General features: G+C 43.6%; 1 protein-coding gene across 1 annotated transcript in view; it reads left to right on the top strand.

Annotated features, from left to right (window-relative positions):
• The first annotated feature begins 4,204 nt into the window (after positions 1–4,204).
• The window catches only part of KCNQ5 (potassium voltage-gated channel subfamily Q member 5), a 527,262-nt gene continuing 514,713 nt past the window's right edge, over positions 4,205–16,753 (top strand). Inside the window, exon 1 of the mRNA XM_083177212.1 lies at positions 4,205–5,750. Coding sequence (XP_083033338.1) covers positions 5,362–5,750 — 389 coding nt within the window. The 5' untranslated portion in view covers positions 4,205–5,361. The remainder of the gene's footprint in view (positions 5,751–16,753) is intronic.

Raw genomic sequence — 16,753 nt, 5'->3', positions numbered from 1 at the left:
AAGTTTGTGAACCACTGCTTTACTCGTTAATCTTAATCTTTGTTTCATTTAACATTAGGCACCAACAACTTTGGCTTTCTCTGATGATCCCTGGCTCTGCCACATGCTATTTCCCGATTTATTTCTGACTACATCTCTGTTTACACTTTTTGTACTTCCAAGTTCCAAGTCCTGGTATCCATTCCTGGTTATCATCAGCCAGCAGATTTGTGACACTCTTGTGCTCCATATTTTGGTACCTACAGTATAAAACCTCTGAGTCACATCATTACTAGTAAAGGCAGCGGGTGTATTTGCATGTCTAAAAGCTGTATTACCCACCTACAATATGTGCCTTCTTTTTCTATATTGCACAGATGGGCACCAGTTTGGTATAGGCATCAGCATAAAATGAAATTCATTTGTATATAACACAATTAACCTGTATTAGCAGTTATCCATAAATGGAATGATCTTGGAAGGAAAACTAAACCTGAGGGGGGAGAGTTGCACTAAAATGCTGATTCTCAGTACAGCACATCACTAGCAAGCTCTCATCAGACTGTCCACAATGCCCAGTCTGTATGTTACATACAGCAGACATTATTGCCTCTGAGAATCACACCTTAATGAACAAAAAATTCAATAGAATATGTTCAGTAACTCATGGGAGATGAAATGTACAGAATAATCACCTCCGTCAGTCAATCCTGTAATAGAAGAAAATGATATCACTGTTTTTGCCTGTCACTGGTTTATTGGATTCTGTCATTTATTTATCCCCAAGACAATGTCTTTCATAGCTCTGTATAAAATGTTAAGGTTTTTTTTTTACCATATTAAATAAGGATCCTTTAAATTGAGTTCAGAACCAAAGCAGCTTACACCTATAAATAGCTTTCAAACGTAGAATGTTTAATTGATCTCTGGGAAGGCAAAGCATTTGACGGTACAGAATTGAACTTTCAAGACAGAGATGTAGTGCTGTGTCTGCTCTGATCTCTCCAAGCAATCACTGTGACCTGTCTCTGTGGGTATTTCCTGAGAATTAAGGGTCACTGTATCTCCACGAACTGTGCCTGCTGATCTACTGTTTTAATTATATGGAAATGTTTGTCAAATATTTTTGTTGCAGGATGAATACATATGCATGTACTCCCAAACCTGCCTCTATAATTCCTGTATAAATGAAATTAGACTTAAGGTCCATACACACTGGGTGATTTTGCTGGGCTGAAAAACGCAATTTTTTCGGGGGTGGACGACTCTCCACAGCAGCACGCTATAGAAATACCAGGTAATACCAGCAGATGAGAAGCTGGGCCATCGATGATGAGGGAGCACTGGGTGGCTTTCGCATATGTACTAAAATATGCGACTGGCATTGAGGGGCGGTGACGGAGGTCCCCTGCGATATCTGTACTATGGTGTGCGGGGGGGTTCTGTCACCTCCCAGCCACCTACTGCTCCCCTGCAGCCGGGACAGCTCAGCGTGGCTGTCCCCGGCGCCTCCTCCTCCCCCCTGCAGCCGGAAGGAGGCCCCATATATTTGTACCCCTCAGCAGCTCCACAAAAGGTTTTCATTTCTCCATTTGCAGCAGACCCAGTACCCAGCGCAAAAAAAATTTTTAACAAATTTTTTGAGTTTTTGTAGCATATGGGCTACAGATCAGGGATGTAGATTAGGTATTGTTCCCTCTGCCAGAAATGGCTGCTGTGCATGGTGGCCATTGCACTTGACACATCGCAGGGACAAGATCCTTTGCAAAACCATGTCCCGCCTGTACCATGTGATACATTTGCATATGATCGCATTCTGCAGTGTTATCATAGGCACTAATACCGCACCCAGATCACATTCCAAATGAAATCATTAATATATGGACCCTATAATGTTTATAGGCGGACACCAAAAATAACCAATTGGTTTATGACTTGTTTTATTGGTAAAGAAACACATGCAAAGCCAGAATGTAACTGGAAGAGGCCTTCAGTGGAAAACTGTAACTAAATATATCTTTTTAATAGTCACCCCTCTAGAGTCCCGCGAAAAAGTCAACAGTGAGTATTAAGTTTAGTGAAGTGATAAAAGTTAATAAAGTGGATAGATGATAACGCACCAGCTAATCAGCTTCTAACATGTGCAGCAGCTCTGCTCTGTCCACACTGGATGATGTGGCGGCAACGCTAGTAATCGTATTATATATTATTGCTATTGTTGACATAATTTGAGCCACTTGCCAAGAAGAGAAGGTTTCCAGGCAACCGTAAACCCCCTTGCGTTTGCCTATGGAGCAATGTTCCAGCCCATTTTACCCCAATCTGCTGCTGGTCTTAAAGCCCCCATACACTAGTCTGGGAAATCGGGTGAAAAGTGGCCAAATCGTATGTGTTTGACATCCAATCCGATGTCACTTCCCGCAGCAGCGTATGGCCACCTTTAGAATTGAGATGCCTCTAGTAAGGGGACCATTTATAATTTAATATTTGCTGCTTATTCCCCGAAAACACCAGTTTTTATTTAAGTATCACCCGAATGTATCAGGAGGGACTGTAGCAGGAATCTCCAATCTCTGCTGCGATCCCACCTGCATGGCCACCAACTGTAATAAGAGACGTTTAAGGGGAGACAAGTTTAACTTGTAAACATATATATAAAGGGCTAATACAGTAATCTCTCAGGCAGCTTATTTACTCCTAAAACAGTTAGTAGGACACACGGGCATGCACTTAGACGGGAGGAGAGAAGGTTTCGTACACTTAGAAGCAAGGACTTTTTTTTTACGGTCAGGGTAGTAAAATGATGGAACTCTCTTCCAGATGAAGTGGTGTTGGCAGATACATTTACTTCATTTAAATTAAGGTTAGAAATTTTGGTACTTATGTAGTATCTGGGCTGCCGATTTTGTGATTGTATGCCTTACCTTAAGGCATACAATCAGATGCGATGCGATGCGATGCGATTTTGCATAGGATTCAATGTTAAGAAGGTCCTGTTCATTTCCCCACTATCCAAGTGGGCATAGAGTTGATTTTATATAGCGTGGCGAGCGCAGCGAGCCACCGAGCCCGAAGCGTGGCGAGCGGCCGCATATTTCTTAAAAAGTATTCTGTGTCCCCTCGCGGGGCTCGCTGCGCTCGCCACGCTTCGGGCTCGGTGGCTCGCTACGCTCGCCACAGGTTTATATCCAACTCCATGCCCACTTGGATAGTGGGGAAAGGAAAAGGACCCCTTTTTCCCATTGAATTCTATGTTAAAATGGACTCAGACCATTTTAACATTGAATCCTATGGAAAAATCTTGACCATCGCATCGCATACGATTTGGTCGCATGCGATGCGATACGATGCGATGCGATCCGATTTCTAAATTGGACGCCCAGATACTACATAAGTACCGAAATTTTTTTATTGGATAAAAACATTCAGGGATATAACTGGTAATCAAAGATTGAACTTGATGGATGTACAGATGGGAGCTGCTCCTGGCGATAGAATCGCCATTCACCAGCCGTCAGAAGGGGGCACTTCCGTCGGAGCCCTCTGCCACCCTCAGCAGCTCCCCCGCAGCCCCCGATCCCTGTCCATCTCCCTGAAGCAGAGACGGCCAGGGAAACCTCTCTCCACTCAGCACGCATGAGCGTGTGGGATTCTCACAAGTCCCCTTCAGATGGAGTGCATGTCCGCCAGACTGCGCCAGCTCAGGTCATTTGACAAAAGAACGGGCTGGCTGACTCGCACGCCATCTGTAAGTCCTTTTTCAACCTAAACTATTATGTTACTATGTATATATTACAATGCGATCCTGGGCAGTAATGTTCTTCCCAGATCACATTGTACAGTATATGCAATCCTTAATAAATGGGTCCCTAAGTATTTGCCTAGAATTCTATCATTATCTGGTTCACATATGCTTATATTAACATAGCAATTGAAAAAATGAAGGACTATTATAAATTCACGCAAAATGCTGCTTTGCCATTCATTGTACACATAATCATGTGTAAAATAAAATAACGTTATTGCAATCATTGCCACAGTAACTATATGTTGTCAATTTATTTCATCAGGTGTTACCACAAGAAAACATTTTTGTGTAAGTTGCTCATTTATGGGAACAATCCGGCTGCCCAAACGTAAGGAAAAGTTCCTGGCTTATATTATAGAGCGGCAAGTGCCCACTCTCCACCCCCAACGCCGGCTGCACCTGTGCCTACAATACAGGCATCCAGACCACAGCCAAGAAGCATGAGAAGGAAAGGAGAAGAAAGGAGCCGGGTGAGGAGGAATGCTGTAGCCAGCAGCTGCCTCTCCCCCACAGCACAGCGCTAACAGCTTCTACTCATCATTTCCCTATAGCTCCCATCCACTCCCACAGCAGCAGCATCGGGGAAGCAGAGGCGCGGAGCACAGCCCCACAAGTACAGGCAGCGTCTCAGTACTGCTGCTGCTGTGTTCTAGAAGTTGGGTGGAGGGGGAAATGGCAGCTGCCTAGAAGTTTGTAGTGGGCACTGATAGCTGTGATTTCCTCATCATGTGTATTGGGAGGTCTGTTACAGGAGCCGGGCAGCTGTAGAGCTGTGGTGTGTGTGTGTGTGTGCACCGGCCCCTAGTGAGAGCACTGGCCCCTCCTGCATGCACAGAGCCGGCTCAGAGCTGGGGGATTCCTCCTGTGTGTGACATCAGCTGCACATATCATCGTGGGAGATAAATGTTCCGCTGGCACTGCATGCTGTCACTGGCACGTCACACCTCTCCCTATAGCACTGGGAAAGGCGACCATAGGGGTAACAATCTCTGGATTTGCCACTTTTTGTGCAGAAGGGTGATATAGTTTGGCACAGAGGTTGGCATCTGGCTGTCAGAATAGAAGACCAAGTTGTCCTGCAGCCTAGAACATACCGACTTGCCTTCTGAATGAGGAGCCTGGTGGTCTGTGACCTGGTGTGAGCCGAGTGTCCACTCTGGGGAGTGCAGACTCATGGAGCAGCACACGAGGGACTGGTGATGGTGCAGCCACACAGAGGAGGAGAGCAGCACTCCGTCATACAGGGGGGACAGTGGCATCCACATCACACTTCCCGAGAGGGGAATCTTTCCACGGGAGGATTTCTACCTAGGAGAACATGCTGCTCTGTGTGACCGGGCTGAGTAACCCCACGCAGGAGGCACAGTGCACATACCGGCTGCAGGAGCGGTGCCCTAACAGGAACGGACACCCCAACCTGCCTCACTGAGACCCAGGGTCCATTCTGCACAGACAGTGCCCCCGGGGGAATGTCCTGATCTGACAGCTGGAGACTCCTCAGTGACCGATCTCAGAGACACGCATCCCCCGCATGCACCCGGGGCTCCGCCGCCTCTGCCCGCGCCGGGGATGCCATGCCCCGCAACCACAGTGGAGGCGATGAGGGAGGCTCGGAGCTCTGGATGAAGAGCGGCGCCCGGGGCAGAGGCAGAGAGCGCTACTACGGCATGAAGGATGTGGAATCCGGCCGGGGCAGCCGGGTGCTGCTGAACTCCAGCAGAGGAGACGGCTTGCTGCTGCTGGGGACGGGAGAAGCGGCCAGGGGCGGTGTGGGGATCGGTGGCGGCGTGCAGGAGAGCCGCAGGGGGAAGCAAGGAGCTCGCATGAGCTTATTGGGGAAGCCGCTGTCTTATAATAGCAGCCAGAGCTGCCGGAGGAACGTCAAGTACAGGAAGCTGCAGAACTATCTGTACAACGTGCTGGAGAGACCCCGGGGCTGGGCTTTCGTCTACCACGTATTTGTGTGAGTACACGGTCACTTTGTGGTGACTTTACCGCTCAGCTGTCATATGGATCATTCCTCGTGTACCCCTGGCTCATGTGCTGTGTGATAGTAAGGTGCTGCTAGATTGCATAGGCTGCGCCATGCCGCTAGAACTTTATTATACTGTATGTTGTCAGTATTGATGAGCCGGGATGCACCTGATGAAATGCACAATCACCTACTGTACCTGTATGTGTAGCAAGAATGCCCATGGTTTACAATGTACAACATGTGTGCTTCAACAACGCTTTAACAATGTATATATATATATATATATATATATATATATATATATATATATATATATATATATATATAAATACACAGACAGGTTAAGCAAAGTCCTATAGAAGAATTGTCTTGCAGGCTGCTCAGTAACCTACGATCATCACAAGTCTGTGGACCAGGATGATGATGGTGGTGATGATGATGATGATGAATGGGACTTGTCTGTCACATGGTGTATTGTCTGCTGGGCACAATTCAGAGGAAGTCCTGTCACTTGTCTCTAATAGTAATGGGGCGTGTTATACCCACTGTATCATTAGATTTCTGCCTGTGGGTGAGAGAAGGCGGAAACTGCTGCTGGTGGGCTTTGTCTGTGACTCACAGTTCACTTCTCTCAGTGTTAAGGAAAAGTACAGCTGAGCCTTCACTGTAAGGCAAGATGGTGTGTGAGCTCTGTTCTGCCACAGCCCTGGTTTTCTTCTATGGCCCAGGAGCAGTTAGCTCACACTTCTCATATACTAGCTACTGTAGATGTATGTCCAGTTAACTACAGTACTGGCTCTTTTATCTCACTTCCATTTATTAATTTTTTGATATAAGTGGTACACCCCACCCCCAGATCCCGGCGCCCTAGGCAGATGTCTAAAGCTGCCTTATGGTAGAGCCGGCCCTGTAAGTGACATAAACTAATGCTAGTAAACTGTTCTAAATATTACCTTCAATCACAGAAAGATGAGACCAGAAAACGTTATTAAAACACAGGCATTAATGCGGAAAGGTGATTCCTGTCTTATTATAGCTGAGCCTTAGTTTTATTTAGATCAGAATGTGATGAAACCCAACAAACTGGTTTCTGGGAATCCATGTGCCACAAGGATTGTCATAACATGATTTTATGACTGGGTTCATCTGACATCTAGAGGAAAAAATGGAAGCTATTTAAGAACTGGAAGTGTTAACCCTCAACAATTCACAAACAAAATAATTAGATACACCACAATGTAATGAAACAAGTCATTTTATGTCTTGTTTATAATACTAGTAACCCTTCTATAAGCAAATAACTCAGCAAATCATTTATATTTTCTATTAGTATGACATTTGCACCACAAAATAACTCCCGAATGTGTTTGTCTACATTAACCCCCATTTCTTTTTAGCACAGTTAAAGCCTTTTTACCTACTTAATATTTGAATATAATCCTTATTGTGTGTCTGCTTCTAGAAAGCTAGTTTGTGTAGTGAACTCACTGCCAGAGGACAGATCTTACTAAATATATAATGTTACAAGCACAGAAATACACTGAAAGATATGCAATATTCATATCCTAGATAAATTACTATGCACGAACACACATCCTTTCAGACGTTGAGACTTGACACATTCGCACATGAGAAACAAAGACAGCCATATTGTATGATAAATGTCATGTTTGGATGCAAACTGTGAAATATCACATTTATTTGCTATTGGAAGAACAACGTGGAAGAATACGTTGCTGTTGGAAGAATAACTTGGAGTTTATGTATATTTTAGGAATTCTCATTTCCTACCTGTTTTGACTGTTGATTTTTGTTTACTTCTTTTATGTTCCGCTATATGTAAACATTCTTGCAGTATATATAACGTGCTGCAACCAAAAAGCAAATAGTTTTGATCAGTCTTGTACCAGCCAACGATTTGCTTTTGTTGTCTAATTTAATGATGCACTTTATCATCAAATCCCCTGTTGTGTGTTCAGTTCTACTGTATTTATGGTTTTATACATAAGCACAGCAGATCAAGAGCAATATTGGTCCCCTTGTCAAAAATGATGAGCGAGCAAGTCACATGCACACTGTCATGCAAGTGGCTCATGGTATAAAACACAAGAGGATCAGGAATAATGCAGCTGATTGTTAATAATGTTTCCTAAACAGTACTGTGTTTTGAGACTACTGTTTAAAAGAAATAATGGTTTCAAATTACTGTTACGACCATGTTTTACTAGGTTTTATTCTGAAACTTATCAACAGTAATCAAATTAGTTTACATGTGAAATTTAGACTAAGGGGGTAATTCTGTAACGCTCGCTAAGCAGCGGTTGTTCACTGCTTAGCGAGCGGTACAGAATTGCCCCCTTAGTTTAAATTTCTAAATAGTGTAAATTTCGCCCACCTGAATACCTGCCCCCCGCCAATGACTCCCCTTGGTACCATGTGATGGGATGTGTAGCGAGAACACATCCCCTTGCATGTAGTCGAATGATGCCATCGCAAATTAAAGTCGGTCTGTACTGACTTTTATTTCCAAGTGCTAGGACGAAGACGGGACGGGCAGCTGAGGTCCTGTGATGTCAGCCACCCTCCCCCGGGAAGCATCAGCCCACCCCTGTTCCCAGGGAAACGCCCAGAGTTTTTATTGGTCTGGCCCTGTGTACAACCCCAGCCCTTCCTCCCCACAGCGAATGGCCCGGCGACTGTTTAACTCGCCGAAGCATTCACTGTCAGGGTTGCGCAGAAATGCACTATTGGGGCTGGGCTTGAATTCGGATCACTACGAGCGATCCTGAATCGCCTCCTAAATGTGACAGGTATTCTTGGCTCCACAGGGCTTTGTAGCAAGAGTTGGTCTAATTTTGCCGTAAGTTTACTATATTAAAGCAGTTGTTTAGCAAGGCCAAGTCCTGAAGGCATGATTTCAGCAGTCAGAGTGTATGCATGAGGACCCATGGTTAATGTCACCCTCCCGGTTGCCACAGGCCTTCTATGTGTTGTTGGCCTCTCACAGCCAAGATCTTACAGCTGAGATGTAAATGAAATGTTAACGTGTTTATTCTTTAATGATGTCTCAAACTCATCCTAGAGCAGAGATTTGGCAGAAAAAAATGCATGTTTAAACCCGTGTAATCTGTGAATGAAAGTTTCAGACTCCTAGACTTGTATTTGGTAGAGAAAAATCCTTCACCATTAAGCTGAGAGTATAATGAACGGATGATTGAAAACAAATGTTTGCTTTGCCCTGAAGACTCAAATGTTTCCAGTGATTTCAAGGGGTTGCTACTGTTTTCCCACAATGTATGTTTGTCGTTTCATGTAGTCTGTGGTTAAAATGAATGTCCTTTGTGACTTTAAGGCAGTCATTTTGTTATTATTACTGGAATTGTTTCCCTTTGTACGCAAATCGCATTTCTTTTTTCCCCTAGCTTTAGCAGTTGGTAAGTACGTAAGTCAGTCCAGTCCATCATCAGGAGGAATATTTGCTATGAAAAAAGAAATAAAAAAATTCAAATGTGAATTTCAACCATTGTCAAGAGTAAAATTTAGACTGTATTTATGATGTAACCAAACCAGTGTAATCAGACTGACATGTTATGAAGTGGCAGTCATAGTGCCAGAGGCACTAAGCTTCGGAGATTGATAAAAGAACATCCAATCAACTCCTGCCTGACATTTTTCAAACGCAGTCTGTGACATGACAGGTAGGTGCTGATTGGCTGGCTGTTTATCACTCCCAATTTGATAACTTTTGAAGCTTAGTGCATCTGCCCCATAGAATGGTGCAGTTACAGAAGTGATTTAGCTTCTGCCAGCGTCAAGAGAAACTGAAAGTGCCTAGCTGTGACATAATAAATTGTGATTGGCCGAAATCTGCCAAATCGGTAGAAACTTGAATGCTCTGGAGGTAGATTTGTTTGTCTGCCTACTGCAGTGGTGTCAAACTCATGGCCCTCCAGCTGTTGCGGAACTACACATCCCAGCATGCCCTGCCACAGTTTTAGCAATCCATTATATCAGATCAATGGCAGGGCATGCTGGGATGTGTAATTCCACAACAACTGGAGGGCCATGAGTTTGACACTACTGGGCCCTGCTGCATGCATTTTCTGTACACGGGGAGCTGGCATGGGGTTTATATGAATATTTGTGATTTCCGATATAAGTAAATGATGAGCATTGGGGTGACCATGAGATCCTGAGGTACAATGTCCAACAACACCCATTTTAGAGCGATCTTTACCTAAGGACTAGTAAAAAAAAATAGGCATCATAATACCATAGTTTTATTTCCAAATCAAATGTTTATGATGAGACTTAAAATTAGCACCTGCAAATAAGTCAGTGTTAATTAATGGACATCTGTAATATCGAAATAAATAATATAAAGTTGAATTGTCTTAAATTTCTCAGTTAAATCCATTGTGTAAAACACTATTGCAGTAAGTACTCTATATAACAAAAGGTACTTGTTTCCTAGAACGGCCACACCGATTTTGATCGGGTCGGTCGCATCGATCGCATCGCATGCGACCAAATCGCATGCGATGCGACCGACGCGATGGCCCCGATTTTTTCATTGATTGAAATGTGAATAGGGTCCCTGGGACCCTATTTTACATTGGATTCAATGTAAAATTCTCCCCAGACCCCAATTTTAACCCCCTCAACGGCACCCCACGATTGACGCCAACCCGAAGCGAGGGGCGGCGGTACACGTCATCCGACCTTTTCATACCCCAACTATCCACGTCGGCGTGGAGTTGAGAATATAAAGTGTGGCGAGCACAGCGAGCCACCAAGCCCGAAGCGTGGCAAGCGCAGTGAGCCCCGTGTGGGGATGCGTATTATTTCACAGGTATACGCGTCCGCTCACCACGCTTCGGGCTCGGTGGCTTGATGCGCTCGCCACACTTTATATTCTCAACTCCACGCCGACGTGGATAGTAGGGGTATGAAAAGGTCGGAGGCCGCGTACCGCCGCCCCTCGCGGGCTCGCAACGCTCGCCACGCTTCGGGTTGGCGTCAATCGTGGGGTAACGTTCACAATGGGGGGGCATATACAATGAGAAATGGCCCATATTGGCCCATTTCCCATTTTTTTCCCGATTACAATGTTAAAAATATTTTAACATTGAACCCTATGGCAAAATCGGGTCCATCGCGTCGGTCGCGTGCCATGTTAATGCACCCGACCGACGTGATGGACCCGATTTTGCCTTTGCCGGCAAAGTGGACCTGATTTCAAAGGAAATCGGGTCCATTGGGGGTAATCGTGTACCTTAAGTTAAGGTACACGATTACCCCCGATTGTGGCCGTTCTAGGAAACAAGTGCATACACACTAGTCGATTTTGAGCTCAAAGTTGCTGACTTTCCCATTTTGAGCTACTTGGAGCTCAGAATCGACTAGTGCGTATGGGCGGGCGAAGATCGGGGAACGCTCCTGCATCAACGACAGCCACTGCTCATGTTGGCCTGTCTTTCAGGCAGAGTGAAACAATTTCCATAGTGGTTCACCCCCCTGTGAAAATCGCTGGGTCGGATGAAAATCGCTCATTGTGTATACACTGAGTGATTTATGGGCCTTTTCATTACATCGATTTTCATTACATCGTTCAGCATATGCAGTGGGCAAAAACTCACGCTATATTTGTTTTGACGTAAGAGTGCCTTTGTAAATTAACACAATAATGACAGCTGTGCTCTGCAGCTACCCCCACAAGAACAGTACTAATATTTAAAGAAGGGCTCCAATATCAAATATATATATATATATATATATATATATATATATGTGTGTGTGCAATTTGTGTGCGGCACTCTCGGGTTCTTATAGAAATAAATGACACTTCGTGCAAGTGCTGAAATCTACGTTTCGGTTTATTTTCAAACCGTCATCAGAACCCGAGAGTGCCGCACACAAATTGCACTTATCTACACCCTCAGGTGAGGGCACCGGGTCAAAGAAACTTTGCTACGCCGGGTGAGTGCCAGATACCCTATGCACCTATATATATATATATATATATATATATATATATATATATATAATTTTTTTTGTGGCATTTAAAGAAGTAAAGGTTTAGATAAGGAACCAACAAAAAGCTTAAGAACATTTGCAGTTAGTGCTAATGCCCTGCTTCATAAGCTCACCATTCATACTGTATGGACAGGAAAGTGGCAATGAAACACACCTACTGGACTTGTTAGGTACAGGTTGGGAAGTAAGGAGAACAATCACATGTGACTACGATCATTCTAGTTATTGGAAACAGTGGATCCAAGGTAAACATACATATTTTTATTATAACACTTTTATACCACACATAGAGCATCATACTCAGCTGGAGTTATATTTTAATAATCTTCCAGCATCAAATAAAGAAGTTAGTGATACGTTTAACTGCAGGCTGTTTGATACACTAGTATTATAAGAGGGTTGTCTTGTTGCATTTTGTTACTGTTAAACTGCACACAACAAATATCAGCAAACAATGTTCTGTAACTATATTCTACTGTGGGTATGCCATAGACTCTTATGGAACACCCAACTGCAAACTGTAGCTTGATTTTGTGTCTCAATGTCACCACATGCATTGAACATGGCCCTATTCTAAACAGAATCTGCTGTGTTACCACGGTGATAGTTCTGCAGTGTTTTTGTTATGAACTGTGCACGTGTAATTCCAATACCTCTCTGCTTCTCTTGTACACCAGATGAATTTTACCCGTACACAACCTTTCTCAGTGTATGTATGTAAGACCATTTGCAGAAGGCCTCTGTAAGTAAAAAGCTGTCTGGAAATTATCTGGTGACATAGTAAATGCATCTTTGAAACACTTCAGACTATTCTGGATAGCTGCATTCAAGCCTAATACAGTTATATATTTCCAGTAGCTACTAATCAGATACTATTGTCAGTGAGACCATCTGTATTACTATTTAGGCTATTAGAAGAGAAATTAGAATTTTATAGCAAGCAATCACCTTTGAACATGCATGATGTATAATGGCATAACTTTTTATATCCTGTACCATATCCATTTTATTTATATTTTTTTAAGGGGCATGCTCTTGCACCATGCACCCCCAACATTGGCTACCACAAAAACCCTTCAAACACCTAACAATATTTGTCATTTTCCTTCTCATAGCAATGTCTCTTGCATCACACTGTAATGCCTCTTACACAATATGCACCACACCGTAATGCCACTTACACATTATGCCAACCGAAATGCCACTTACACATTATGCTACTTGATATATTATTATGCCCTGCAACTGATGTCCTGTGTTGTCAGCCACCTACTTCCGGCACACAACTGTGTATTCATGGGGGATGACCCCCGCCACCATCCGCCCCGATCATTGCAAATTGCTCGGCAACCATGCAAGTTGCCGAAGCATTCACATGCACATAATATACCATGCGCAGAGCAACAAACATCCTAATTGGGCCCAAATTTGCCCCGTTCTGAATGAATTGGAATGAGGGCCTGTGTGTAGACAGCTTGCTGTGGGATTGGCATTGCAAGAAAATATAGACTGTGCAGGCAAGTTAATTTTGTATAGTTTAGTGTTCTAGTACGTCCCCCATTGATGTAAATGGGAGCTTGGTCGGATGACCCGGCGTACCTATTTACACTGCCCTCTACCCAGGTCCTAGCCGTGTTCAACCCAGGTCAGAACCTGGGTAGAAGTCCCTTGTAAAGGGACACGGCATGTCCCATTTAAACCGAGGCTGACCCGGGTCTGACCTGCCGAAGACCCGGGGTTTTGCGGCGGTGTAAAAGGGGTATTATTCATATCGTTTAAGTAGTACAAAGAGGTGTTTGAAAGTTTACAATCTGTGGGCCATCTTTATATGAAATAAATCCTTATATTTAGGTGTGTCACGGCTTTGTTCACGGCACACCACACCAGTCCACGGATGCATGTATGAATTTAAGCTTTTAAGTAACAGTGATGATGATATGCACAGTAGGATTTTCAAAACCTACTTCTTTACACGTGTACTTAAGCTGTCATGCAAATACTGCATCTAGCAGATAAACCCATTCAGGCACAGGATATTTAAAGATACAGTATTAGTAATTACAGTTTCTTTTTTTTTTTTTTAAAGAGTTATACAGCTTTGTTTTTCACTTACTGTAGCAATATCATTTTTCCTAAGGGAAATGTTGTACTACAGTCAGTTATGCAGTCCTGCAGGGGAAGCTGCCTAATCCAGGCTACAGTGTATGTGTATAGGCTGGATCCATGGCCAGATTTATTTAGTACTGTAACAATGCGAAGTAGTGTGTACTTGCTGGCTCCTTACCCCTGTCTTATACAGGACAACCTGGCTTCTTCTCTGCTGGCAGTGGTTCAGGCAGGGCCATCCTAATAGCATGTAGGTGCCTGGCAAAACACAAGGTGGCTTGCTCCACTTTACTTCGCTTAGCACAAGATTACTAAAGGTAATAGATGGTGACATACATAATAAATGTTCAAAAGTTGAAAAAACAGAACACGTGTCGACCATATGTGTGTTGACCATTGCCAATGTTGACCTTTTGAACCAGATCTGTTGATCTTTAGCACTGTCTACCTTTTTATATGTCAACATTTTCATATTGTTGACCTTTGGTACCTGTTGAATTTTTGACTGTCGACCATATAGTATAATATTGACTGTCGACGCCTACTGTATATAAGGTCTTCCTATGATGCGGGACAATGGATATAAAGGGTTATTCTGGTTCACTCGAAAAGGCACAATGGGTGAAATTTAATGTGATGAGAGATTCAGTAAGAAATCTCCATTTTTTTTAAAGCAGCAATCATTAACCAGTTTGATTTGAATCTCTCACCCTATAAAATTTCACCCGTTCACTATCTAATGGACAAAAACATATGCACTGCAGGTGGGGCTGATGTAACATGTGCAGTCTTACAGAGAGTTTTTTTTATTGTTTTTTGTTGTTGTTGTTTATTGTTGTTGAGTAATGGCCCATACAGACTATGCAACTTTGAGCTGAAAGCCGCTCAGTTTACTAGTTTGAGCGGTTTTCAGCTTGAAAGCCGCCCAGTTTGTGTGGGGCAGCAATAGGCGGTGAGAGCTGATAGGTGCTCCCACATTATCGCTATTCGTCTGATAGCATTACCAGCAGATGAGCGGCGGAGTGGATGGCTCTCCATAGCGTTTGGCTATGGAAAGTCATCCCCCCTGGGGAATATCGCTAAAATGGGCGAAAAATGCTCAGTGTGTATGCACTGAGCGTTTTTCAGCCCAGCGATTTTCTCTATCATTGTTCTCCATACACGCTGGGCATAGATACACATGCCCAGTGTGTATGGACCCTAAGAATGCTTTAAAAAATAGAAGTGTTAATAGATTATTTTTTATCAATGCAAAGTGAATGAACAGAAAAGCCGCTAAATCAAATGAATACTTTGTTGACCGCCCTTTGCCTTCAAAACAGCATCATTTCTTCTAGATACACTTGCATACAGCTTTTGAAGGAACCAGACAGGGAGGTTGTTCCAAACATCTTGGAGAACAGGTCTTCTGGGGACAAAGGCTTGCTCTAGTCCTTCTATCTCCTCATATAATCCCAGACTGACTTGATGATTTTGATGATTTGTTTTTTATGTTGTGGGTGCTATATCACCATTTCCAGGGCGCCTTCTTCTTTGTCATTCTGAAGATAGTACTTAATGGTATTGGCTGTTTGTCTAGGGTCTTTTTCCTGCTTCAGAGTAAATTTGGAGCCAATCAAACACATCTCTGATGGTATTGCATGATAGATAAGTATTTCCAGTGATTTCTCGATTGAATAATATGTTGTAGCTTCAACCTTCCAAAGATATTAAGTTCCATCAAATGAATATATTTTTAGCTGTATATCTAATGTGAGCACTTTTGAAAACCAAACCAGTTATAATAAATATACCATTCCCCTTTTACATAAACAATGTCCTCCACCACTGTATTTTTCTTGGCACTGAAGAGCATTCCATTTTCTGCATAGTCCGCGCTTATTTTCTGCACACTGCTTCTTAATATTCAGCCGGCAGGGGAGGAGCCTCCCAGTTACAGTACCGCTCCTTCTTGCAAGATAAAGTGATGTACATCCAACCCTCCCGTAGCCTCACACAAGAAGGTACAGCAGATTTCACCTCTAAGCAACGGTCAATGTTTTTTACCTGTCAAGCTGTGCAGTTGCATACTTTGAAATGCGTTGGTATGGTGTTCAGGAGCCAGCCTACGTACCAGGACATTTCTAACTTTGGGAGCACAAGCTCAGAGACCCTTCTACCAAGACTTGACAGAAAGATCTTTGTGATATGCAATTTCCAGCACATGTTTCTGGTAGGGCTCCTACACTCGTGCAATTTTGGTAATGTTTTTTATTTTTTATGTATGCTATTGGTCACCCCTGCTATAGAGAATAGTTTGAAATTACTTACTGTAATTATTAAAAAAAAATGTAATTGCAATGCATTGTGTTTAATAGTTTTGTTTTCAGCATAATGAAAATACCTGTTTGCTAATGCTGACGCAGAATAATGGTCCAACTGAACCCTGTCAGTAAGTCACCTGCAAGCCTCCATTGCCCTGTGTTTTCAACACCCACCATTAGTGTTTATTAGTCTGTAAGCAGTAGCCCCTGGGTGGCCAACGTGTGGCTCTTCTATTAATGAGATATGATATACCCCCCCTGCCACTCTGACATCTGCTGAACTCTCTGCTGACCGCAGCTGACAGCTCTTCCAGCTACCCCCATTGCGCAGACATGCCGATGAGTTCTCTATTAACAGTGTCTGTAAGCTCTTCCAGCTGCGCCCCCATCGCTCTGACACACCGCCAAGTTCTCAGCAGCGGCTGTCAGCTCTTTCCTCTGGCTAAGCCCCCCCCCCCCCTTCTCATACAGGCAGTTGGACTACTCCAAATCTGGTGAGACAGGAGGGCTGGGTTTGGCTTTCCCATCTTGGCAAACCCAGCCCTC

This window comes from Crinia signifera, chromosome 3, assembly GCF_055691185.1.
Source record: "Crinia signifera chromosome 3, ASM5569118v1, whole genome shotgun sequence".
Taxonomy (NCBI): Eukaryota; Metazoa; Chordata; class Amphibia; order Anura; family Myobatrachidae; genus Crinia; species Crinia signifera.
This window is presented reverse-complemented; position numbering and strand designations above follow the sequence as displayed.